The sequence below is a fragment of the Mirounga angustirostris genome, unplaced genomic scaffold (assembly GCF_029215605.1).
Source record: "Mirounga angustirostris isolate CCGP_5_RB_7025 unplaced genomic scaffold, mMirAng1.0.hap1 SCAF_1, whole genome shotgun sequence".
NCBI lineage: Eukaryota > Metazoa > Chordata > Mammalia > Carnivora > Phocidae > Mirounga > Mirounga angustirostris.
The window spans coordinates 4,444,617-4,467,974 of NW_026991709.1; the positions used below are offsets into that span (position 1 = coordinate 4,444,617).

The window sequence follows — 23,358 nt, forward strand, 5'->3', positions numbered from 1 at the left end:
TTTAGGGAGCGAACAGATGCTCGGGTCATCGGGAGCGCCAGTGTCCACTCGTGTCACGCCCCTGTCATTGTCCTCCGGCGCTGTTGAGACGCGTCTCCCGTGAACGAGCTGAGAAGTGCTTTCTCCTCCACTGCTGGTTTTCCCTTTGCCGCGATTTCCCCCCGAGCCCCTCCCGGTGCTCGCCGTCTCCTCCATAGCGTCCCTGACACGTGTCCTTGTGGTGGAGGACCAGCGTGCAGTGTGCCCAGGAGGTGGGGAGTCCCGGGCCTTCACCTTGTCCCATCAGAGCCGGCCCCTGCACTTTGGTGAGGGACAGCGCTGACCCGCCCCTGGCCACGGGCGCTCTGGGGCTCTTGGCTGCTTCCGGTGACTTCTTGTCTTTAACCCGATCTGCCTTGAGAAGAGGGGTGTTGGCTGAAACCTGCTGCCCCCGCCCCTCCCCGGGAGGCCTGCCTCCCCTACCTGGCCAGTCGTCCTCCCACCCAGCACCCCAGAGCCGTGGTCACAGGGTGGTTGGCCCCAAGTCCCCTGAAAATCTGGAAGAGAGATGTCCCATAAAAACACCAGCCTCCCATTCCTCGTGAGTCCTTTCCCTTCATTCATCTCTTGTGTTCTCCTCGTGGAGCACGTGGGGTCAGGCAGGCTGGAGGAGACCTGCTCTCTGGGTTATGTGGCCTCGGGACTGGCCATCCAGACGGACGCTGTCAGATCAGTGGGGCCCTGCAGGTGGTCTCTGTTGCTGCCTCGTCCCCAGAGCTCCATGCCAGAGGGCACAGGGCCCCAGCATCCCAGCCCGGCTCCAGCAGACAAGTATGGGGCCACACATGAGCCTCCACGCCCGTCGCACTAGACCAGCAACAGGAGACGGGGGAGTTGGTGTGAATTGTGCCTGAAACCCGGCGCCCAGACCAAGGGTGGCACTCTCCTTTGGTACCGACTCTCAGAAGATTGCAGCCATTTCTGTGATATACTGGCTTCTTGAAACGCCCCGTCCTAGTGAAATATTTAAGTGAGCAAATAAAATGGAGCCGGATCTCACTGGTAGTGGACACGAGAGGACAGCTGCTTCTCTGGGATAACGTAGGCTCATATTTAGATGATCGCTGGCTCACATTTCGCTCGTGACTCTGGCCCCGAGGTGGGCACCAGGCAGGCATCCAGTGTTTCTCTGCCTGGTTACGGTTTGTCAGGTCCCCCCCCTCTGCCCGTAGGTGTTCTCCTGCAGAAGCAACATGAACAAGCACCTCCTGACCCATGGCGACAAGAAGTACACCTGCGAGATCTGCGGCCGCAAGTTCTTCCGTGTGGACGTGCTCAGGGATCACATCCACGTCCACTTCAAGGTGCCACCCAGCGCCGCCCTTGCCCAGGGAGCTCACGTGGAGGCGTGGCAGGCCCTCGCGCTCAGCACCCTAAAACACTTGTCCGCTTGGCCACATTGCGCCTCTTCCGATGGGCTCTTGTGACCCTCTGCCGCATCTCAGGCCCCAGCTGCAGGGCTCACATGACAGTTCTTCCATTCCGGGTGCTTCCTGGTGAGGATAGTGAGGAGGTGGGAGCGGGGTGGGTGGGCAGCGAGGATTCGGGGTCATTGTTAAGGGCAGAAGGGCAGAAGGGCCGATCCAGGGAGCAAAGGAGGAAATCCTAGGTGATGCCAAGGCCAGATGAAGATGGTGAGCACGCGCCCTGGAGATGCCCGTCCACCCACCCGCGGCACAATGTCTGTCCCTAGTAGTTCCGGCCCCGGGTGCGGGTTGGAGTTTCGCTGGGCAGGTGGGAATCAAAGGCAGGGGGGTGAGGCAGGAGTGTGGGAGGCCCCCCAGTGCAGGGGCTGAGCCACATGGACAAAGCTGGGGTGGGGGAAGAAGGGCCCAAGAGCATCCGGCCGGGAGCCTCAGCCGGGGTTGGAGGGACTTAGGCCTCAGCCCGCTGCTGCTGGAGCGACGGAAATGGGGGCCCGGAGACCTGCCATGGAAGGACGGTTTCCTGAGGATTAAATTAGACTCAGCAGAGGCAAAGGGCCTGGCCGCTGAGAGCGCCGCGGTGGCATGGTGCCCGTCAGGTGCTGGTCCTCGGGTAGCTGGCCCTTTTTGAGTAAGGAACGGAACAGTAGGCCCTCGTGAAAACGTCCCCTCTGCTCCAGGAGGGATAGGGGAGAGACAGGATAGTGACCTTTCCAGAGGACACCTGTCCACCCTCCTCAGAGTCCTAGGTTTTGTTTAAGAAGGAAGCTTGGCCAGCTGTGGTGCGCCATCCTGGCGGCCTCCGCTGGGAAGTGGCCCGCGGCAAGGACGGCGGGCCACGGGTCCGCTGCGGCTGTCGGGGGGAGCAGCTAGGATGGGGAGCCAAGTCCCCCACAGGCAAGGCCTCCTCCGCTCCGCACCTGGCCACGGACCCACTGCAGGGCCCCCTCTCAGCGGCTCACCTGGGGCTTCTCCAGCCCGTGACGTGACTAGTGAAGTGTTTCTCGTGGTCTTTTTCAGAGAAGTAAGCGGAACTTTAGGGCGATCCTTGCCAGGCTACAAGGAAAGAGGCCTTAGAGATGACCAATCCCATCCCAGGGGGCAGACGCCACCATCACGGTCGGGGACACTAGTGTTCCCAAGTCCAGGCAGCCCCAGGCCAGGCTGCACCCCAGGGATGCAGGGCAGAGGCTTGCTCGGCTTGGCTGCCCCGGGCCGGGCAGAACTGTGTGAATGCAGGCAGGAGCCTGGCGGGCTTCCCGCCGGGATGTGGGTGCACGCAGGGGCCCGGGGATCCCCAGGGGAGGCAGCAAGCAGGACCCGGGTGGGACTTGCATGCGGTCTGCCTTCTCCGCGTGGGGTGGTCGCTGCTGGGGTGCGACTAAGCCGTCAACGCCGCGGCCACCCTGTGCCGCAGGACATCGCGCTGATGGACGACCACCAGAGGGAGGAGTTTATCGGCAAGATCGGCATCTCCTCGGAAGAGAACGACGACCACTCAGACACGAGTGCCGACTCGGAGCCTCACAAGTACAGCTGCAAACGGTGCCAGGTACGCGCCCGCGCCCGCGCCCGCGCCCCGCTGTCGTCCCGCAGACGGGCCTGGGGCGGCTCCGCGGGGTGGTGGGGCTGGTTCTCCGCCCGACCGCAGGCTCAGACTGGGGGCTGGCCTGCACGCGGCCCCTCGGCCCGACCCGGCCGGGGGAGCCGTGCCGGCCGGGTGAGCGCTGGTCCCCGCGTGAGGCTTCAGTGCTCGGGACGAGGGAGCTCGCTCCGGGCGGTTCGTGTTGTGCTTGGGTGTTGGCAGCTGCGCGCCCATCAGGGCCGGTGGGCGGGGGTGAGAGGGCGGAGGTCAGGTGGGTGGGGAGCGGGAGGGGCCCAGGTGCGGGCTGGTCTGGAGGGCAGGGCGCAGGCGTCCGCCTCTGCACCCCCCGCTCTGCGCTTTTGAGGCGTCCCTTTCTGTCGGGCCGGGGCGCCTCCGTGCGCGGCGGGGCCGTGCTGCTGGACGACGGGAGGCCGGGTGCCGGGCGTGAACGCTGTGCCCGTTGGCAGCTCACCTTCGGCCGGGGGAAGGAGTACCTGAAGCACATCATGGAGGTGCACAAGGAGAAGGGCTACGGCTGTAGCATCTGCAACCGGCGCTTCGCCCTGAAGGCCACCTACCACGCGCACATGGTCATCCACCGCGAGAACCTGCCGGACCCCAACGTGCAGAAGTGAGGAGGCCTCCCGGGGCTGGGGGCTGCGGGGTCGGGCCTGATGCCACGGGGGGCGCGTTCCCTGTGGGGAGGCAGGTGCTCTGACGGGTGAGTCCGTCTCCTCGGGGAGCCCCGCGGCCGGGTCTAGAGGGAAGCATGCTCCCCTCGTTCATCCTGTCCGTCGTCGGTCCTGTCTCCCTCACCCTCCTGGCCTCACAGCACAAGTCGGCCGCATCACAGAAGAGCAGTGTGATTCTCGGTCTGGCCGCAAAACCACCAGAAGCCCCTTTTCCCGCCGTAGTTAGGCTCCAGGGATGCCAGCCCCGCGTCTGCTGTAGCCCGCAGTCGGTGCTGGGTTCAAGAGCGGCGAGGGGGCCGTCCCCAGTAGAGGCTGGAGTAGCGGCTCGGGCTGCCTGACACAGGGCCACTGGGCAGCCCCGACGATGAAGTGTACTGTCTCAGTTCCGGAGGCCGGGGCCCCTAGGTCGAGGGGTTGGCGGGGCTGGTTCCTTCCGGAGGGAGCAGCTGTTCTGGGCCTCCCTCCTTGGCGGGTAGACGCTGCCTTCCCCGTGTCCTCACATGGTCTTCCATCTGTGCACGTCCGTGTCCTAATTTCTCCTCCTCCCAAGGACACCCGTCATACTACCCTACCCACCCGATGACCTTGTGTCTCTCCTAACGACCTCTGTAAAGACCCTGTTTGCACATGCGCTCAGAGCGTCAGGACGGCGGCCTGTGGACTTTGAGGGGCACGGTTCAGCCCTATCGGAAGTTAAAACCCCCGTGCGTCCACCTAGCCGCTCCCTTGCCTCCACGTTAAGGAGGAGAGGCTCGGGGTGCGCGTACCCTGTTGTGGCCAGGCCCGCCTGAGGCTCCCGTCCGCTCACAGGTACATCCACCCGTGCGAGATCTGCGGCCGCATCTTCAACAGCATCGGGAACTTGGAGCGACACAAACTCATCCACACAGGTAGCGCCCCGCCTCGGGGACCGGGACGGGACCGGGTGTCCCCGTGTCCCTGCTCCGGCAGTCCCTCGCTCCTCCATGCCTTTCTCTGGCGTCTCCCGTCCTCGGGCCCTTGCCTCCGCGTCCGTCCCCAGCACGGCCCCCTGCCCCGTGGCCCCGGGTCCTGGGGACCTTCCCACTGCCGAGGAGCCGGCGGTAAGCTCCCGTGGAGGCCGGGGGCGCGCCATGTACCTGCCGCCACGCTTCTCCGTCACTGCTCTTGTGCTGGGACCGCGGACGTGGACCTGCGGGCTGACATTCTGACGTGCTTGTTTAGGTGTGAAGAGCCACGCCTGCGAGCAGTGTGGGAAGTCCTTCGCCCGGAAGGATATGCTGAAGGAGCACATGCGCGTGCACGACAACATCCGGGAGTACCTGTGTGCCGAGTGCGGGAAAGGTGCGGGGGCGCGGGGCTGGGTGGGCGTGCGGCGGACGCAGGAAAGGTATGGGGGTGTGCGGCCCGGCGGGCATGGGGCCAGGCAGGCACGGGAAAGGTGCAGGGGCACAGGGCCAGGTGGGCACGGGGCGGGGCGGGCGCAGGAAAGGTATGCGGGCACGGGGCTGCGTGGGTGTGGAGCGGGCGCGGGAAAGGTATGGGCGTGCGCGGCCCATTGGGCACAGGGCTGGGTGGGCACGGGCTATCACCTGCAGGCACAAAGCTGGATGGGCACAGGGCTGGGTGGGCTCAGGAAAGTCATGGGGGCACAGGGCTGGGTAGGCATGGGGCGGGCACGGGACGGGCACGGGAAAGGCATGGGGGCACAGGGCTGGGTGGGCGCAGGAAAGGTATGGGGGCACAGGGCTGGGTGGGCGTGGGGCGGGCACGGGACGGGCACGGGAAAGGCATGGGGGCACAGGGCTGGGTGGGCACAGGAAAGGCATGGGGGCACAGGGCTGGGTGGGCATGGGGCGGGCGCGGGAAAGGTACGGGGGCACGTGGGCACGGGGCTGGGCAGGCGTGGGGCCGTGCGGATGCGGGAAAGGTGCAGGGGCACAGGGCCAGACGGGCACGGGCTGTCACCTGCGGGCGCAGCGGACACATGGGAGCCGGGGAGCGCCTGCCAGGCCGCTGGGGGGGAAGCCCAGACTTGACTCACTTGTGTCACAGAGAAACAAGATGCAAGGGCAAGTGTTTAAATGAGAGGTTAGGGGGAAAATAGGGTGGTCCGCAAGGCAGAGGACGTGATGAGTTCAAGGCACAAATAAATCGTTTTTAAAGTGGGGAGGCAGCCCAGCCAAGGGTTATCTGCAACACCAGGTAATTCTAAGAACCTCTGTGTGTTCTGCACACATATGCAGAATGCCTGGCTCTTACCGCCTGCGGACTGGAACCAGGTACGCGTTAAACGGTGGTTTATTGTAACCAGTGATGACCATGGCCTTCATGGTAGGCAGGTGAGATTAGTTGAATAATAATAAACCTCTTAAAATATCGCACACCCGTAAGTAAAATGAGGAGGAAAAAAAAAGTCATCTCAGTGGTAAATTTTTAACCCATTTCTGTTAAAACGAAACTGTGTAGAAGAGGGGGAGCCCGGAGCTTCTCGGGCTGTCACCAGGGCAGCAGGACCGTCCCCGTGCGGACACGGGGCACATCAGGGCTGTCGGCTTTGCCATTAGATCTTTTTTAAAACTGTATATTTTTATGAAGTCTTTCTTTTTCCTTTACTTGGTTTTTTAAATTAAACACAAAGTGAAGAGAACACCAGTGTCTCATCGTGCCACTCATTGGATAGCCCGTTAGCACGCGTAAAATAAGATGACATGTAAAAGCCTGGAAGAGTGACCCACAGGGAAAGCAAAACGTGACCCTTTCCCCTCCCCCGCCCTCGACCCCCATCTGTCTCCCCAGAGGTGACGGTTTCTTGTCCGTCCCCCAAGTCTCTTTGTGCAAAGACAGCGTGCGGACTCCTTCACTGGAAAAGTAATGCAGGCGCCTAACCAAAAACAAATCTTTTTTTCTCATGGTAACGCAAGGTGGCACACAAGGTAAAGTTGTCGCTTCCGCCTCAGACCTGTTACACTCTTCAAAAGAACCACTCTCACCATTCTGTAGGAACATTCTAGAGGTTTCTGTGCTTGTCTTAGTGATGTCCTGGCTCTCCCAGCCCCTTCCCCACTTGCGGGAGGGGATGGTGTTGAGCAGCACAGAGATGGGCAGGGTCAGAGGTAGACCTGGTAGGGATGTACCCCCCCCCGCCCCGGGGGGTCAGACAGAAGCCATACCTGGGTTCCCTGGCAGGGCAGGGGCAGCTGCCCAGGGAGGACACTGATGTCAGAACCACGTCTTACAACGTTATGTAGCTGGTCATATTAGAAGTATGTTTAATATTTAGCTTCGTGATTTTTTCCATGAATTCTGAATTGTCTCATAAATGCTCGTGTTAGTACTTGGGCTAACACGTTATTTCACACACACTAAATTATTGGTGTGGTCATTTTGCTTTCAGATTACAGTCATTACCACGTACAAGCAAATGCTTGTGTTTATCTGGGTTTTTTATTTTCCCGTATTTTGCTTTTTATGTACTTGGAAATTCATCTTAGAGAGTTTTCATGTCAGAATAGGTAGAATTGCCTTAATTTAGCTCTCAAAACCGTGATAGGGTTCTATCCTGCAGAGTCCTGTAACCAGACCCTTTTACTTCTGTATCGAGGGCTTTTTCGTGTGTGGTCTTTTCATTACAAGCAGTGTTGCAGGAAACACCCTCGCGTACTGTTACTTCACATTTTTTCCTAGACATCCTAGGCCTGACTGGGATTTACTCAGGGGCGAAACTGTTCGGAGTGACGTGAGTCCCGGCCCCAGCAGCAGTTTCGGTGAGGAGCAGGATGGGGCAGGATACCCAGGAAAATACCTTGTTCAGAATCACTCGGCGCGCTGTGAAGTGCCTGGGACAGGCCCTGGGGAGGCAGTGTGGACTGCATGAGGAAAGCCACCGTGCATTTAAAGATATAAAGAGGGCCAGCCCCGGTCCAGGCTTGGGAATTCTACTCGTTAAAAACAGTTGCTGGCCCAGAGTAAATTGCAAATGTGATGCAGAGTGAATCCAAGTCCCAGCAGAGAGAGGCTTAAAATTTCCACTGTGTGGCAGTCCTGTGTATTTTAAAGCTGTTCTCAGATCTTTCTTTAAAATGGAAAGAGAAGCATGGTTTGTCACCAACACGGGCTGCGATGGGGGGGTCAGAATGGGGAGGTGAACTTTGTTGTGCCTTTCCTTCTGTGCATTTTCTTTTTATGACCATGTGTCATTTTGTGACATAGAATCCGTTTATTTTAGATGCATGTGGGAGAGGGGTGCAGGTGTGGGACAAGACAACAGGGACTGGTTCTCTTCCACGCATCTCCTCTGCCATGGTCCCAACAGGGCCAGAGCCAAGATGCCACTGTGTCCGGCTCAGCCTGGGGACAGCCGGTGCTGGTGAAGGGAAGGAGGCAGGCAGACTCGTGGACTTGGGGTGAGAGTGTACATTGGTACAGTTGGGATGGGCTGTTGGGCGCTGTTAGCTGCAGTTAGAAATGTGGCTTATTTTTGGTACAAAGATCTATTTGCAGCTTAAACATAATGTAGCCCGGTTTGTGACAGAGAACAGCGTGAAACCCTGAGCGACTCCTTCTGTTGGCCTCAGGGCCCTTGCACTGGCTCTTCCCTTCACCAGGAATGCCGTTTTCCCAAGTAGCTCTCAGACCCTCCCACACTCCTTCCGGATCACTGTTTAGATGCATCCTCTGAGGGGACCCCCTTCCATCCCACAGGATGAGCCAGCTTCTGGGCCACTTCCATTCCTTCCATTCCTGTCCCTGCTTTATCCTGCTTCTCTTCATCCCTTCCCACGTGGCGCTTGCCCTTTGTTTGGCCCCCTCCCTGTGTAGCTTGGCGCACAGCCCAGCCTCTGGCACCTGGAGCAGACTGGTCCCATGGCAGGCACTGGCGCGGGGTGTGTCTGTTAATGGACAGATACCAGCTAGGAGTGGTACTTCGTGCTGAGAGCAGCCTGGTGGTAGGTTTGTACCAGCCGGGCCAGATGTTGAGGCGAGTATCAAATGGCAGCACAGACAGGGGGGACTGCACTGGGGAGGGGCCATTCTGCGTGACTGAACGCGCTCAGCAGTGTCCCCGGGTGCCCGTGTGACCTGGCAGGGCTGCTGAGCGCCATCCTCAGGGCTGACCTCTGATCACCGGTAGCTTTTTCACTGAGTGTGTGGGATTTTTTTGATCAAAAAGTTAAAAATAATTTTTTAAGGGGAAAACACTCTTCTGAAGTCAGCACTGGGCCCACCCGTGTCTTCCCATCCTGTAGCCTTGGAAGCCTTTTCTGGTGGCCAGTCACTTCAGAGACTTCTGCTCCTTCTGCTGGCTCAGGCAGGGCTGTTCTCATGGCTTCTCACAGCATAGCCAGGCCCAGGATTTCATGCAGCCATGGGGTTCATGCAGGCCTAGTTCAGCCAGGCCTGGGGTTCATGCAGCCCTGGGGTTCATGCAGGCCTAGTTCAGCCAGGCCTGGGGTTTATGCAGGCCTAGGGTTCATGCAGGCCCAGTTCAGCCAGGCCTGGGCTTCATGCAGCCCTGGGGTTCATGCAGGCCCAGTTCAGCCAGGCCTGGGCTTCATGCAGCCCTGGGGTTCATGCAGGCCTAGTTCAGCCAGGCCTGGGGCTTCATGCAAGCTTAGTTCAGCCAGGTCTGGGTTCTTGCGTGCTTGGGGTTGAGCCAGGCCCAGGTTCATGCAGGCCTGGGGATCAAGTAGGCCTGTTTCAACCAGGCCCAGGGTTCCTGCAGGCCAGGTTCAGCCGGGTCTGGGGTTCATGCAGCCCTGGGGTTCATGCAGGCTCAGGGTTCCTGCAGGCCTGAGTTCGGCCAGGCCTGGGTTTAGTAGGGGCCAGAGCTGGCTGAGACCCTCCTCCACATTCACCAGGATGGGGAGTTTTCCAGGTAACCTGGTGGGGACTCTGTTCAGCACTACAGTTCTTTGGCTGCTGTTACCGAGGGCAGTACTAGCCGTGGTCTGTGTCTGCCCTGCTCCGGAGCCCCTGCAGGAGGTCACTTTCTGTGTGGTTCTGAGTTAGCCGTCCACTGTCTCTTGGCTGGTTCAGTTTGTGGCCTGCAGGATGGGACCCATTCTGCTTTGTGTGTGTGAGCCACCACCCACCTGCTCTGCAGTGCCCCTTGCCCACCCCGCAACCCCGTTAGCCCTTCCCACGCAGCACTGCCCACCTAGTGGGCATCCTGTACTGGGACCCCCCCTGCCGCTGACCCCCGGCCCGTATCGGGACCCCTGCCGCTGACTCACACTCTGTACAGGGACCCCCCTCCCGCTCCGCTGACCCCCATCCTGTACCGGGACCCCCGCCGCTGACTCACACTCTGTACAGGGACCCCCCGCCACTGCTGACCCCCATCCCATACCGGGACCCCTGTCGCTGACCCCCGCCCCATACCAGGGTCGTCCCTTCTCCACTGGCCCAAGTTTGTGAGGTTGTAGTTTATTTCACGTCCTTTAGCAAAGGTACATTTCCTTAAAGGCAGATTGGAGGTCCACACCTGCGCCACGCAGCACCCAGCATCCGGAGGACTTACTCCTCATCTCAGTGTGCCCGCCGTCTGGAGCCCCAGCAGCTCAGGCAGGCGGCCCCCTCTCAGCAGATGACTCGGCTGTGTGTCACAATGGTCACATCCGCCCCTGTCGTTCCAAGCACTGACCCTCAGGTCTGGGCAGGCCCCTGACAAGGTGAGCTGTCTAGACATGGACAGTAAACCCCTAAGGTCCTCTGAGGGCATAAGTGCCCATCTTGCCACTGGTGGAGGGGGCCCTCTAGGAGATTCACCCCCACGCCCTGACCTCCCCCAGTTCTCTTGTTCTGCACCCACCAAGGCCTGTCCCTGCCCGAGCGTCCAGGTCACGGCCCCTGTGGGGGGTTGAGGCACCGGGTGGGGGGGCTGTGGGTACTGTGGGGGGGTGATCTAGGTATGGGGGCACTGTGGGTACTGTGGGGGGGTGTCCTGGCCCAGGGTAGGGGATCAGGCACTGTTGCAGGTCTGGGTCGTGGGCACTTCGGGGGTGTTAGGGTGCAGGCACTGCGGTGGGTGTCCTTGGGTCCAGGCACCATGGGGGCTCCTGGATGCAGGTATTGTGGGTGTATTGGGGTGCAAGCACTGTGGACTGTCCTGGGTGCAGGCGCCATTGGGGTATTGGGGTGCAGGAACATCGGAGGGTCCTGGATGCAGGACGTATTGGGGTAGGGGTATGATGGAGTATTGGGGTGCAGACACCATGGAGTTGTGTGGGGTGCTGGCACCGTGGGGTATTGGGTTGTGGGCACCATGGGGGTGTGCAGGGCACAGGCACCGTGGGGGTGTGCGGGGCAGGGGCACCGGGGGGTTGTGCGGGGCGTGGGCACGGGGGGGTGTGCGGGGCGCAGGCACCGTGGGGGTGTGCGGGGCGGGGCACCGGGGGGGTGTGCGGGGCACAGGCACCGTGGGGTGTGCGGGGCGCGGGCACCGTGGGGGTGTGCGGGGCGGGGGCACCGGGGGGTTGTGCGGGGCGCGGGCACCGGGGGGGTGTGCGGGGCACATGGGCACCGTGGGGATATTGGGGCGCGGGCACCGTGGGGGTATTGGGACGCGGGCACCGTGGGGGTTTGCGGGGCGGGGGCACCGGGGGGTTGTGCGGGGCGGGGGCACAGTGGAGGTGTGCGGGGCGTGGGCACCGGAGGGGTGTGCGGGGCGGGGCACCGGGGGGTTGTGCGGGGCGGGGGCACCGGGGGGGTGTGCGGGGCGGGGCACCGGGGGGGTTGTGCGGGGCGGGGGCACGGGGCGGCGGGCGGGCTGGCTCACGTGCATTGTCGGCAGGCATGAAGACCAAGCACGCGCTGCGTCACCACATGAAGCTACACAAGGGCATCAAGGAGTACGAGTGCAAGGAGTGCCACCGCAAGTTCGCGCAGAAGGTCAACATGCTCAAGCACTTCAAGCGGCACACGGGTGAGCCGGCGGCACGGGAAGCCGGGAGACGGGCGGGGACAGAGCTGCCTGTGGCTTCCCGCTTCCTGTCGCTTGGCTCTCGGGAGCCGCCTCTGTCAGAGACGGTCCCCTCCCTGCGAGACCCGTCCCCGCGCCGCCGCCCACGCACACAGGAGCCCAGGTCCCCGCTCGGCTCACCGCCGAGGCATCTGCTGAGCTCCCCCAGGTCTGCAGGGTCTGTGCCTTGCACCCAGCCGCGTGCCCGAGTGTGTGCCCACGAACCGATCACCCGAGGGCCGGCTGTCCGTCGCGGCTTTGTCTGGGGCAGGAGACGCTGGAACGTCTTACGTGTCTGTGTGTCCGCGGAAAACAACAGCGCACCCGCTAAAAGTGATGATGTGTGTTAACTTACATAGAAGTTTGTGATGCAGCAGGGAAAAAACAGCCTCTAGCAACAACTATGAGCTCTTTTCTCATAAAAGACACGTGTGTGGACAAACGCGTGTGAGAGTGAGAACCAGGGGACACGGGAACTGAGGGAAGGTTACCCCTGCTGACCAGCTGTGTCCGTGTGAAACTTCTTCCCTGTGGTTCCCTGTGTCCCCACCCCCCCATAACTGGGTTTTGAGAGCTGCACCACCTGGTCCAGCTTCCCTGCGTGCCCACCTCCCTCACTGCCCCCCCCGTCCCCTCCGCGTGCCGGCACCCCATCACTGGTTGACCACGGGTGTCTTCCTGGGGAAGCTCTTCCAAGACTCACGCCGCCTTTTCTGGGAAGCGTCCTCACTCCCACGACTGGGTCCTGAGCCACCTCCCGTCCCACTCCGCACTCCACAGCCACACAGGCTGCTGGGGTGTGGTCACCTCTGTCCCTGCCTGTCCCTCCACGAGCCACGGTGAGCCCAGGGCCCCGTGCACATGGGGCTTCACACACGCTCCCAGGACCGAGCGCCGTGGGCCTCTGAAGTCACTCCTCGTTTCCATTTCTGGGGAAACCCTTGTTTATGAGGCATGCTGAGGGTCCTCTTTTTGTCTGTACAGAGGGGTGCTCCATGCGTGCTTGCCAGGCCACGGGCGACTGGGATGACCCCCCCCCCCCCGCCCCGACTGAGAGACGGATGAGCTCTGGGCAGCTGCAGAAATGCAGGTGCCGAGCAAGGCTGACCACATTGGTTCTGCCCATGCGGAGTGGACAGAGGGCCCGGGGCCCGTGGCCTCGCCAGTCCCACCGCGGGAGGCGCTCGCCAAGCCGCCCGATGCTCCGGTTGAGTGTGGGAGCCAGCGCTTGCTCTCTGGGGTCCCCTGGCCATTCCCTTCCCTGTGGCTTCTGCACACACGGAGACCCTCGGCCGAGGGAGCCCCTGAGGTTAGCGCACCCTCTCCTGCAGGGATTAAAGATTTCATGTGTGAGCTGTGCGGGAAGACCTTCAGCGAGAGGAACACGATGGAGACCCACAAGCTCATCCACACAGGTAAGCGGGGCGGCAGGCCAGGCGCTCGGCCCCCTCCGCAGTCCCTGGCGCGGCGCCCCGCGTTTGCAGGAGTGGGACAGCTGTCCATCTGCTCCGCAGTGCGGGCTTCTTCAGGGCATTTGGTCTGCCCTGCCTCCACGGGTGGCCCCTGTGCCCCTTAAAAATCAGCCCACCAGGACTTTCAAATGTCCACTCCCGAATTTTCAAATGCTGGAGCAGCGTCACCCTCTGTGAGGGAGAGGCGCCGTCCTGCTCATCTCGCCCGCTCGTCTCCACCCCGCCTGACTGGGCAGACGACCCTCGCAGCGCGGCCCGAGGGCGAAGCTCCCGCTCGCCTGTCCTGTGGGCCGCGGGATGGCCCCGCCCGTGACCTCTGCTTGTGTCTTCCTCCCCATGCGTGCGGGAAGTGGGCAAGCAGTGGACGTGCTCCGTGTGCGACAAGAAGTACGTCACCGAGTACATGCTGCAGAAGCACGTGCAGCTCACCCACGACAAGGTGGAGGCGCAGAGCTGTCAGCTGTGCGGGACCAAGGTGTCCACCAGGGCCTCCATGAGCAGACATATCCGACGCAAGCACCCGGAGGTGAGCCTGGGGCGGCACGCGCGGCCTCTCCCTGCCCCCTGCCCCGCCGCTCGGAGACCCGACGCACTGGCTCGTGGACCCCCCTCTGCAGACCCAGGCTTCCTAGAAGTGGGGCCCGGGCCGTACATTCCCCCTGCCCCTGGGAGGCGCCGAGCAAATGAATGAGTGAGTGAATGAATGAATGAATGAATGAAGAGCTTCAAACATATTTTTTGCTGAAGTTACAGGTTGTTCTCGCTGGAATTACAGCAAGACAGAAGCACAATCCTGGTCCCCTCCCTCCGTCCTTCCCATTGGGGTGGCTGACCCGGGGCGCAGAACGGGGGCCTCCCAGCGCCGTGGGGGCCGAGGCTGGTCTGAGCCCCGGGGGGAGCAGTTGCCCAGAGGCAGGCTGACCCTGCCCGCCTGGGCGTGTGTTCCAGAGGAAGGTCCGGGGCACTAAATAATTCACGTACTTTAAAGAGAGGCAAAGTGAAAAACACAAGTAGAAAAACACGCGGGTCCGTAGCTATCCGATCGCTTTGGGGGCAGAAGTCACGGACAAAAGCATCCCTCAGTCTGCCTGGCAGAAAGTACCCCACTCAGGACGCTGTAGGCCCGGCGGGTGAGCAGAGGAAGCCCGGACGCAGGTGTTGGCCTTCCTGTCGGCAGCCGATCTAAGCTGCTGGGAGGAAGGGTGACAGCCGTTCGAGGAGGAGACTCGAGGAACCGAGCGTGCACACACGTGCAGAGGAAACATACAAGGTTAAAACCCAAAAAAAGCCTTCAACCTCGCCGAGGCCAGGAAACGCGAGTGCCAACCGAGGATGCCATCTGTCGTCTGGTGGATCAGACTGACGGTGCTGGCTGGCTGGGGGCGGCGCGCTGGTCACTGACGTCCTCCTGGGGGCAGCACGGCCGTGTTGGGCCCCTCCCTGCAGCAGGAGCAGTGGGCTCGGGGTTTGAGACACACGTGCGAGTGGCCGTGGTAGCGTGTCCTGCACGTTGTACGTGCATATGCGACGCTCCCCGCTATGGAGTAAGTGGTCGCGCAGGGAACAGAAGACGGCGTCGTGTGGCGGCCGGTGTTGAAATTACCCATGCCGAGCCGCCCGCCAGGCCTCCCACTCTGTCGGCCGGCCGCGACACCGGGGCTCAGGGCCCAGGGCAGGCGCTGCAGGCCCCCATGTGCTGAGTCTGCAGTTTGTGCGAGTTCTCTGTCGCTGTTTGAGTTTCGGTAGTTACCGGTATTCACAAGGAGCGTGTAAGCCAGTCCCTGCAGCCCGGACGCGTGATACGCGTGGCTGGGTGCAGAGAGGGGCCTCGGCCAGCACAGAGGTGCTCAGCGAGCGCGTCCGTCCAGCGAGTCCTGTCAGCAGGGTCGGAGAGCACTCCCTAACGGGTTGATCACTCTGCAAGGTTAGCTTCCTGTGCCTGCTGCTCAAGTGGGGGCGGCGTTCGCCACGAGCCCCCCCTGAGCATGCCCGCAGTGGGCAGAACAGGCGTGCTGGCAGGGGAGGGCTCGCAGACGAAGGGCAGAGGATACGCGGCCGTGGCTCTTCTCCGCCCTTGTTTCTCCAGGCTCCGGCCTCTTCTCCTGGGGCCGTTCCTTTGGATCCTTTCACCCTCCTTTCATTCTGTGTTGTTCAGACACACACGTACGAAGCCGCCGCTGGTGGTGAGCCCTGGGGAGCCAGCCATACAGGACGCGTCTCACCCTCCCGGACCTGACAGTCGGGGGTGGGAGACGGGGGAGAATAGGAGGTAGATGAGAGCTGAGAGTAGTTACAAGGAACACATCACATGTCACAGAGGTGACCCCGGGCAGCTGAGAAGGTGGCGGTGGGGGGCGGGGAGGGATACCTGGGCGGGCTCTGCCGCGGTTGCTCACGAGGCCTGGCGCTGTGAGTGTGCGTGTGGCAGGGAGGGGGCAGGGATAGAGGTGGTGGTGCTGCTTGTGTTTATGGTGGCATTGATGATCCTGGTTGTGCTGGTAGGGTTGCTGATGGTTGTCATGGTGACGATGCAGGTGGTGCTGGTGGTTATGGTTGTCATGGTGACGATGCAGGTGGAAGTGAGGTGCTGGCGACAGTGGGTGAGATCACATCAGTGGCACCTGGCCACTTTCACTCCGCGTCCTTTGCGAGCATCGCAGCGCAGGTCCTGAGCTGAGCTGGGTTGGGAACCCAGGGGTGCCCGTAAGAGATAACAAGAGTCAGTTGCCGGCGCAGCATCCTGGGCTCATCACCTGTGCTCACCCATAGGTCCTGGCCGTGCGGATTGATGACCTGGACCACCTCCCAGAGACCACCACCATCGATGCCTCCTCCATTGGCATCGTCCAGGTACGCACCGAGCAGGCCCATGGCCTGGGGCAGGGAGGCTTGGACACGTGTTGTGCGGAGCTGGAAGCAGAATTCCCTCTTCTTCAGGGACCTCAGGCTTGCTTATTAAGGCTTTCAACTGATTGGATGAGGCCCACCCACAATACGGAGGGTGATCTGCTTTGCTTAGAATCCACTGATACAATGTTAATCTCATGTAAAAAAATACCCTCACAGCATCTTTGCTGGACAGCCAAACACGTGGGCACCCGAGCCCAGCCATGTTAACACGTAAAATTAACTATCACAGGTGATTTCCATAAAAGGCCAGCATAACTAGATTGTTGTAACTAAAATAACTATTAGATGAACTTAGTTTTTAAAGAACTTTTAAGCCAATGCCTTCGTAAAAATGGTGTTTTATTGTAAAGGGACTATGCCATGCTCTCGATTACTGTAAAATCACGGTCACACCTCTGTATTTGAAACAGTGCTTTGAGCATAGTGCTCAGGTGCTGGGTTGTAGTGAGTGAGCGCGAGAAGGCCTGTTCCCCTCCTCTCTGTAGTGCCCCAGACGCCCACGGCTCACGTCCTGCCCCCACGAGGGCAATCCCATGATGGCCTCGCCCTGGCAGGCTTCCTCTGGGTCTGTCTGCTGCTGGGTGGGGTCTCACCGTGTGGGATGGCACGAGCGGCCCAGAGGCGTGCTTGGTGACCAGGATGGCCTCTGACACCCAGCCCAGGCGTGGCATCGGCCTGGTTCTGGAAACTTGGTCACGCTGCAGCAGTGTGCCCTGGACAGGCAGAGGAGTGTGCAGGGCACCTGTCTGGGGTTGCTGGGGTTGCTGGGCACGGTAGTCGTCCCCAAAGGAGATGATGTAATGTTCTTGTAGTCACACCCGTTCTGATCCAAGGCCGTTTTCTCTCATGAATTTGCTTCAGCCTGGGGACAAGAGCACAGGCATGAATGGATTTTCAGCCTCAGGCTGAGCTCACGAGAGCTGAAATGGGCGTCAAAACTGTGTCTTTAGAGATGTTCACATTCCAGCACAAATGTGGCTTTTAAAAATATGACTTATATGTAATTTCCTTCACTTTTTCAAGAAAGTGAATCCAACAGGAACATGCCCCATCTCTGGAAGCACATGTGAGCAGACTTGCTGTGGTCACTCCGATTCCTAGGGCCGTGTCCGGGGACCGTGCTGGGACCTCTGTGGCCACCCTGGGGACACAGCCCAGTGACCCGGACGTTGCCAAAACTTGTGTTCCTGCAGCCTGAACTGAGTCTGAAGCAGGAAGATCTGGCCGAGGGGAAGCACGTGAAAGCCGCCAGGAGGGCCCACAAGAGGAAGCAGAAGCCGGAGGTGGAGGCGGCGGGAGCCCCGGGGCCGGAGGAGGCCGCCTTCAGCGAGTACTCGGAGAAGGAGCCCGTGCTGTCGGGTGTGGGGGACGAAACCGACTCTGCGGTGCAGAGCATCCAGCAGGTGGTCCCCTTCCTGCGGGGGCGGGACATTGGGGGGAGCAGCTGGGGGGCGCGGGGACCTCACCCGTACCCCTGCGGATACGCTGATGCTGGCCGGGGCCCCGCGGTGGCGGGCGCTCCATGGGGCACTTCTCCCATAAGCCAGCGTCAGCGACATACTTCCCAGCTCAGATCTAGAGGTCACACTTGTCACTGTGAATCGCGGCTTGACCGTGGCGCCTGGGCGGGACAGCCGCCCCCGCCCGCGTGGGAACCGGGTGGTTTCTGGGGTTATAAGAGGCCCACGTGTGTCCCCTTAGCGTGGGAGTGGGGCCCGCTGCATCTGCCCCTGGTGAGGTCACACCCGAGGTCCCTGGAGGGTCGGCGGAAGCAGAGATGCACGTGGCCAGCCCGTCTGCTGCTTTTAATGGAAGCCTCCGATTCGCTCTCTTTGGTTTTGAGGCTCGCGATTCTCTCACCGACGTGTGTCTCGTACTTGGTTTTGGGCGCTAATCGTAACGCAGACATTCTTGCACTTATTTGGCCGTTCGTTCCTCTCCGTGGAGAAGATGCTGCTTCTCCTGGATTTTCTCAGTCCTGGTGCCGCAGATGTGGGGGTTGCTCTTTGTAGCTTGATCGCTGGGGTTTTCGTTCGCCAGCGACAAGGTGCGGGAGAGGAGCGACCGGAAAACGCAGAGCGCGCCTTCTTCTGCCTTTCTCGTCGTTACTTTCCTCTGTTTTTGTCCTGGCCCGTGAGATCTTTTGTTTTTCGCTTCAGTGAGTGGCTCCATGGTCCCGTCTGTATCTTACTGCTCTGCTTCACTAGAATCATTTTTCTGGGACAAAACTAACTTGGTTTAATCCTTCACCAAAAGACGTTTCCTCTCTTCCTTCGGGCCAGGCGGGGGGCCAGGCATGGGGTTCCTGCAGCGGAAGGCTCTGCCGTTGGCCGTTCTGCAGACTGTTAATGGTCCTGCATTGTGTGTGACCCTTGCAGGTGGTAGTGACCCTGGGTGACCCAAATGTGACCACTCCGTCGAGCTCAGTGGGCCTGACCAACATCACCGTGACCCCTATCACCACCGCCGCTGGGACTCAGTTTACCAGTCTCCAGCCCGTGGCCGTTGGGCACCTAACCACCCCAGAGCGCCAGCTGCAGCTGGACAACTCCATCCTGACCGTGACCTTTGACACCGTCAGTGGCTCCATGTTGCACAACCGCCAGAACGACATCCAGATCCACCCCCAGCCCGAAGCCTCGAACCCGCAGTCCGTGGCCCACTTCATCAATCTGACCACGCTGGTCAACTCCATCACACCCCTGGGGAACCAGCTCGGCGACCAGCACCCGCTCACGTGGCGTGCGGTGCCGCAGACGGACGTCCTGCCGCCCCCCCCACCGCAGGCGCCCCCCCCGCCGCAGGCGCCCCCCCCCGCCACAGGCGCCGGCCGAGCCCCAGCAGCAGATGTACAGCTACTGAGTCGCGCGACCCGGGACTCAGACAGAGACCGACACACGGGTGTTCTTTTTTATTTTTGAGATTCGTTCGCTGGGTACCAAACCGAGGGAAAAAAAACCTCATGGCAATGTGAGGTTGACTTAGCTTTGCAGAACTCTCTCCAGATCCCCCGCCTGGCATCACAGTCTGTCGGCGCACCTCGAGTGACCCCCGGCAGGTGGCCGCCCGTGCCAGCCGCACGGCCCGTGCCCAGCAAGGTGGCACGTCACTGGCCCGGCCCTGCTCGCGGCGGCCGCCCCCAGCAGAACTCAGTCTGGGGGACACGGGCTCTGGGAAAGTGGGGCAAGCGGGAACAGAGAGGCGAGCGATATGTCAGGAGGAACACAGTGGCTCGCCTGCCTCCTTCAGGGCGTAGTTGCCGCAGCGGGGGACGCAGTGAGGATCCCCACAGGGCAGCGCACCGCGAGGAAACTCCCGATTTCTCGCTTCTGGGTGTTTTTGGCGAATGAGCAGTTAGACGTTAAAGTGACGTTTATTTTCTTTGAAATTTGAGTTGAGTCAAATTTGTTATACAACTTTGGGCCGAAGATGTGTGAGAAGGCACCCTGTGGCTGCGGACGACCCTCTGGGCGCAGTCGGTCCGGGCGAGGGGTCTCTGGGGTCGCTGACTCGGGCCTCAGAGGCGTCTTTGTAACATAACGTGGATCGATGTTTTTTGTTTTGTTTTGTTTTGTTTTTTACTTTATTTCAAGCCTATGTTATGTATTCAAGACTGTCGTGGCCACGTTGTTTTTGATTTTTAACATGCTGAAGTCGTTTGCACTGTAGGAATGTTGGTCCGCGTGCAGCTCTGCATGGCTTCTTGAGCGCAAGGGACACAGCACCATGTGTGACAAGTCCCTTCTGGCGGCTCCTGCAGAGCTGCCTGGGGATCCTCTGCCAGCCAAATATATTTATTACGGCTGAGACTCAGCCAAACCCACCGAAGAACAGGGAAGAAATTCATGTTTTCTTTCTGTCTCAACTGAATTCCAAAGGTTGACGTGTTTTAAGACCAGTGTTCTAGAAAAATGTTGAACGAGCTTGGCTCTTCACAGCAGGAAAATAGAGGTTTTTCTGAAGTACAGAGGTACTGCCATTTCCTGCCAGGCAGCAATGAAAGCAGAAAAGTTTAGTTCACGTGGAGAAGCGTGAACAGCCTTCGTGGACGAACGTGCCGAGTAACAGCCACGTCTCCGTCCCTGGGACATGCGCTTTCACGCACGTGAGCACCTGTCAGAGGTGCTGGGCCAGGCTCACGCTCTCCTGCTGCTCAGCCAGGGACACAGGGGCTCAGTGTTTACCCTCCTGATACCTTGTAACGCTGTCCACAATGACATCATAACATTTGCCTTATTCTGGCCTCCTCACTCTTTATCGTGCATCCTATATTCCTTGGGAGATCCACGTGGAGGAAAGAACGACAAGGAGTCAAGAAGTGGATACATAGGCCGGAGGAATCTTGTGTTTCCGGTGAGGCTAAGGATGATTCGTTCTGCAAAATGCAAGTTTCCTAGCACTTCACTTTATTCCGATTAGCAAGATTCTGAGGCTAGGGCTAGAATTTGTTTCGTGCAATGCATGCCTTCAGAACTGCGGAGATGCTCACACACGCAGTACGTAAGAGGGCCTCCAGACACAGCTCAGTCACACTTCTGTCTCCTACCTGGCGGTCGAATTCATAGTGGGAGATTATTTGACTTTTTAATTTATGATAATTATTTTTATGTTATTTATGTATATAATTAACTGCTTTATACACAATAGTTTCATCAAATGAACTTGGGCTAGGAGTGATATATTTTCTAAAATATTGTCTTCATTCTCCAAATATAAATGGTCTGGGTACCCACGGGATCATCAAGAGCACCAAGGTTCCTAATGTATTTTTTTAAAAAAATCACTGACAGTTTTTTTTTTTTTTTTTTTTTTTTTTTGCTCTTGCAGCATAGAAAGGGTGAATGACCAACTAAAAATACAAACACAGTTAACCCTCTGTTAGCCTTTACCTCTTACTCCTCGTCCCGGTGTAATAAAGGCCTTTTAAATCACAATTTTATTTTTTTAAAGACATTGTTTTCGTGCCTGGAGTAAGGATGCATCAAATGTTTTTAAAGCACCTCGTGTAGGCTGTGTGGCCCTGGTGTCCTCCCACTGTTCCTTCACACACACCAGTGGAACGATCCTTCGCGTAACCACCAGTTAGAACTCTGAATAAAAATCGGATTCGCTCCTGAGTTTTCTGTAGACACACTTGGTCTTAATAGGGTCACTGTGGGAGGCAAAATAGGTCCCTGTCGTCTTTAAAACCATTGCTATGAATTTGCATACAAGGGACTGGGGAGCAAAAAAAAAAAAAAAAAAAGTGCCACTCAGCCAAGAGAGTCCCCGACTGTAGATTGTTCTGCACATACATCCCTGTTTACTGATGGGAAGTGTTTAAATTTTCGACCGATCCCAGGTGGACAGCTATGTGCATAGGAGTGGCCACCAAGCTCTGTGAGTCCGTGTTGGTTATTCTAAGAAATCTTGGGAACTTACTCGTGACCTGTGGATTTGTAAAGCTGTGTAGTTCCGTGTCACTTTCACGGTGTGAATCTCGCGGAGCTGGATCCAAGGCCACGGTGGCGAGGAGGGGACTGGGTCTCTGGAGCGGCGCTCGCGGGGGACGCATGGCCTGTGTCGGGCGCCACCTCACTGTGCCCAACGGGAGCCTACCTTGGAGAATCCGGGTGTGGGGGGCAGAGTCACGGACCTTACGCGTTCTTTCCGGCCACGGCGTCCGAAGGCGTAGAGCTCGTGGCTTCTCAGCCCAAGACGGCATCGTCGGTGACGTCCCGTGGGATTTTGAAAGGCATTGAGACTGTTTTGAGAAGTTGAGTGTGTTTTGTGTCCCATCAGTTTGTATAATGACAAATAAAAGGTGCAGTGACCTGTGTTTTTCACTTGCTGGCCCTCTGCCCAAACTGCCCGTCCCGTGTCGTCACACACTGGGCGTCATTTGAGGACGGTTGTGGCTCCCCCTGCCCATTGTGTCGTGTTTCCTGCCCAGCCCGGAACCCATACAGTCTTCGGGGCATTTGAAATGTTCCCGGACATACTGAGCTGTCAGAAGCTTTCACAGGGGGTTAAAAAAAGGCAATGAAGAAGGTGCATGTGGGCATTTTTTGCAAAGCTTAGATCAGGGGAGAATGGACAGGGAAAGTTGGACAGCCAGAGAGGGGAGAACCGAAAAGCAGGGCATTTCTTTGGCCAGGGGCCCTGGAACGATCCCTTACGTTATCGGACAAACATTTAATTATATGTTCCGATTTGTTAGGAGCGGTCATTGTAAAGTTATGAAACGCCCGAGGTGCCATCTGCTGTTTGGGGAGTTGAGCGATGAGAGCCTGTCTTAGATCCGTTAATCGTATTTTCGGGAGCTTCGGGGGGCAGCTCTCATCTGCCCTCCGGCCCAGGAGGAGCCCCTTGCTGTGTGTGCCAGACCCTGTAGCTGTCTGTGCAGCCTTTCAGAACACTTCAAAGGAAGAAGGGGGACTGCTGCTCAGACACATGGGACTTCTCTGTGAAGTACGGATACTGAGAAGCAATTTGCTCCACTAACCGCCGCGTGGTGGGACCGAAACTAGCAACAGCAATCTGTGAATAGTCTTTCCACGCACACGGGAAACCAACTCCCGTACGATGGGGGGACCTGAGCGCACCGACATTCAGGGGCCCTGGTTCTGGAACGACGGTGGGGGAACGAGCTTGCGTGGTGGTGCAGCAGGTGCAGCAGGTAGAATAATCCAGCAGTGGCCCTAGGTGGCCCGGACAAAGAGCCAGCACCGTGGTCCCTGGGCGCAGACCACACCCGCAAGCCTGGCGCTGCACGTCCTGCTTCTTTGAGCTGAGCAGCCTCCTCTTTCCCCACCGACAAGTTTGCCTGCCCACATCCGCTCCATACAGATGGATCCCCTTCGGTGGGACGTAGACCCACCCCGTGTCCTCACAGAGAGCCCAGCCCCGCACACTTCCTGTCTCTAGATCAGCAGGGCCACACTAGGAGCTTATCCCGCCTGTGCTGTGGGGGGTGCAGAGGGGCGACGCTGGCTGCTTCCTTCGCTGAAGCAAAGTGCACCAGCTCCTCTCCACGAATCGGGACGTCTCAGCACCAAGCTCGGCGCGTCTAACCTGTGGGATTTATGACCCCAAAGCTGGCCCTCTCCCGCTGCGCCCATGTAAGCCAACAGCCCCGTCATCCATCTCCTCACCCAGAGCCAACCTGGACGTGTCCCTGTGTCCCACATTTACGTCTGAGTGCTTAGGGACCTGTCTGTTAGGGACCTGTCCTTGACTGTTCCCCTCCCCAACTTGCCCCCAACAGCCCCTCCACCCCACTCCCGTCCCCAGGAGTCTGTTCTCCACGCCACCT

The 23,358-nt window shown here is 59.4% G+C and overlaps 1 protein-coding gene across 1 annotated transcript in view; it reads left to right on the plus strand.

Annotated features, from left to right (window-relative positions):
* PRDM15 (PR/SET domain 15) overlaps positions 1-21,876 on the plus strand; it is a 68,220-nt gene extending 46,344 nt beyond the window's left edge. Inside the window, 12 exon segments of the mRNA XM_064578617.1 lie at positions 1,212-1,343; positions 2,881-3,015; positions 3,516-3,679; positions 4,551-4,630; positions 4,944-5,063; positions 11,515-11,646; positions 13,014-13,097; positions 13,505-13,680; positions 15,924-16,004; positions 17,258-17,467; positions 18,443-18,868; positions 18,870-21,876. Coding sequence (XP_064434687.1) covers positions 1,212-1,343; positions 2,881-3,015; positions 3,516-3,679; positions 4,551-4,630; positions 4,944-5,063; positions 11,515-11,646; positions 13,014-13,097; positions 13,505-13,680; positions 15,924-16,004; positions 17,258-17,467; positions 18,443-18,868; positions 18,870-18,926 — 1,797 coding nt within the window. The 3' untranslated portion in view covers positions 18,927-21,876.
* Positions 21,877-23,358: the final 1,482 nt, after the last annotated feature.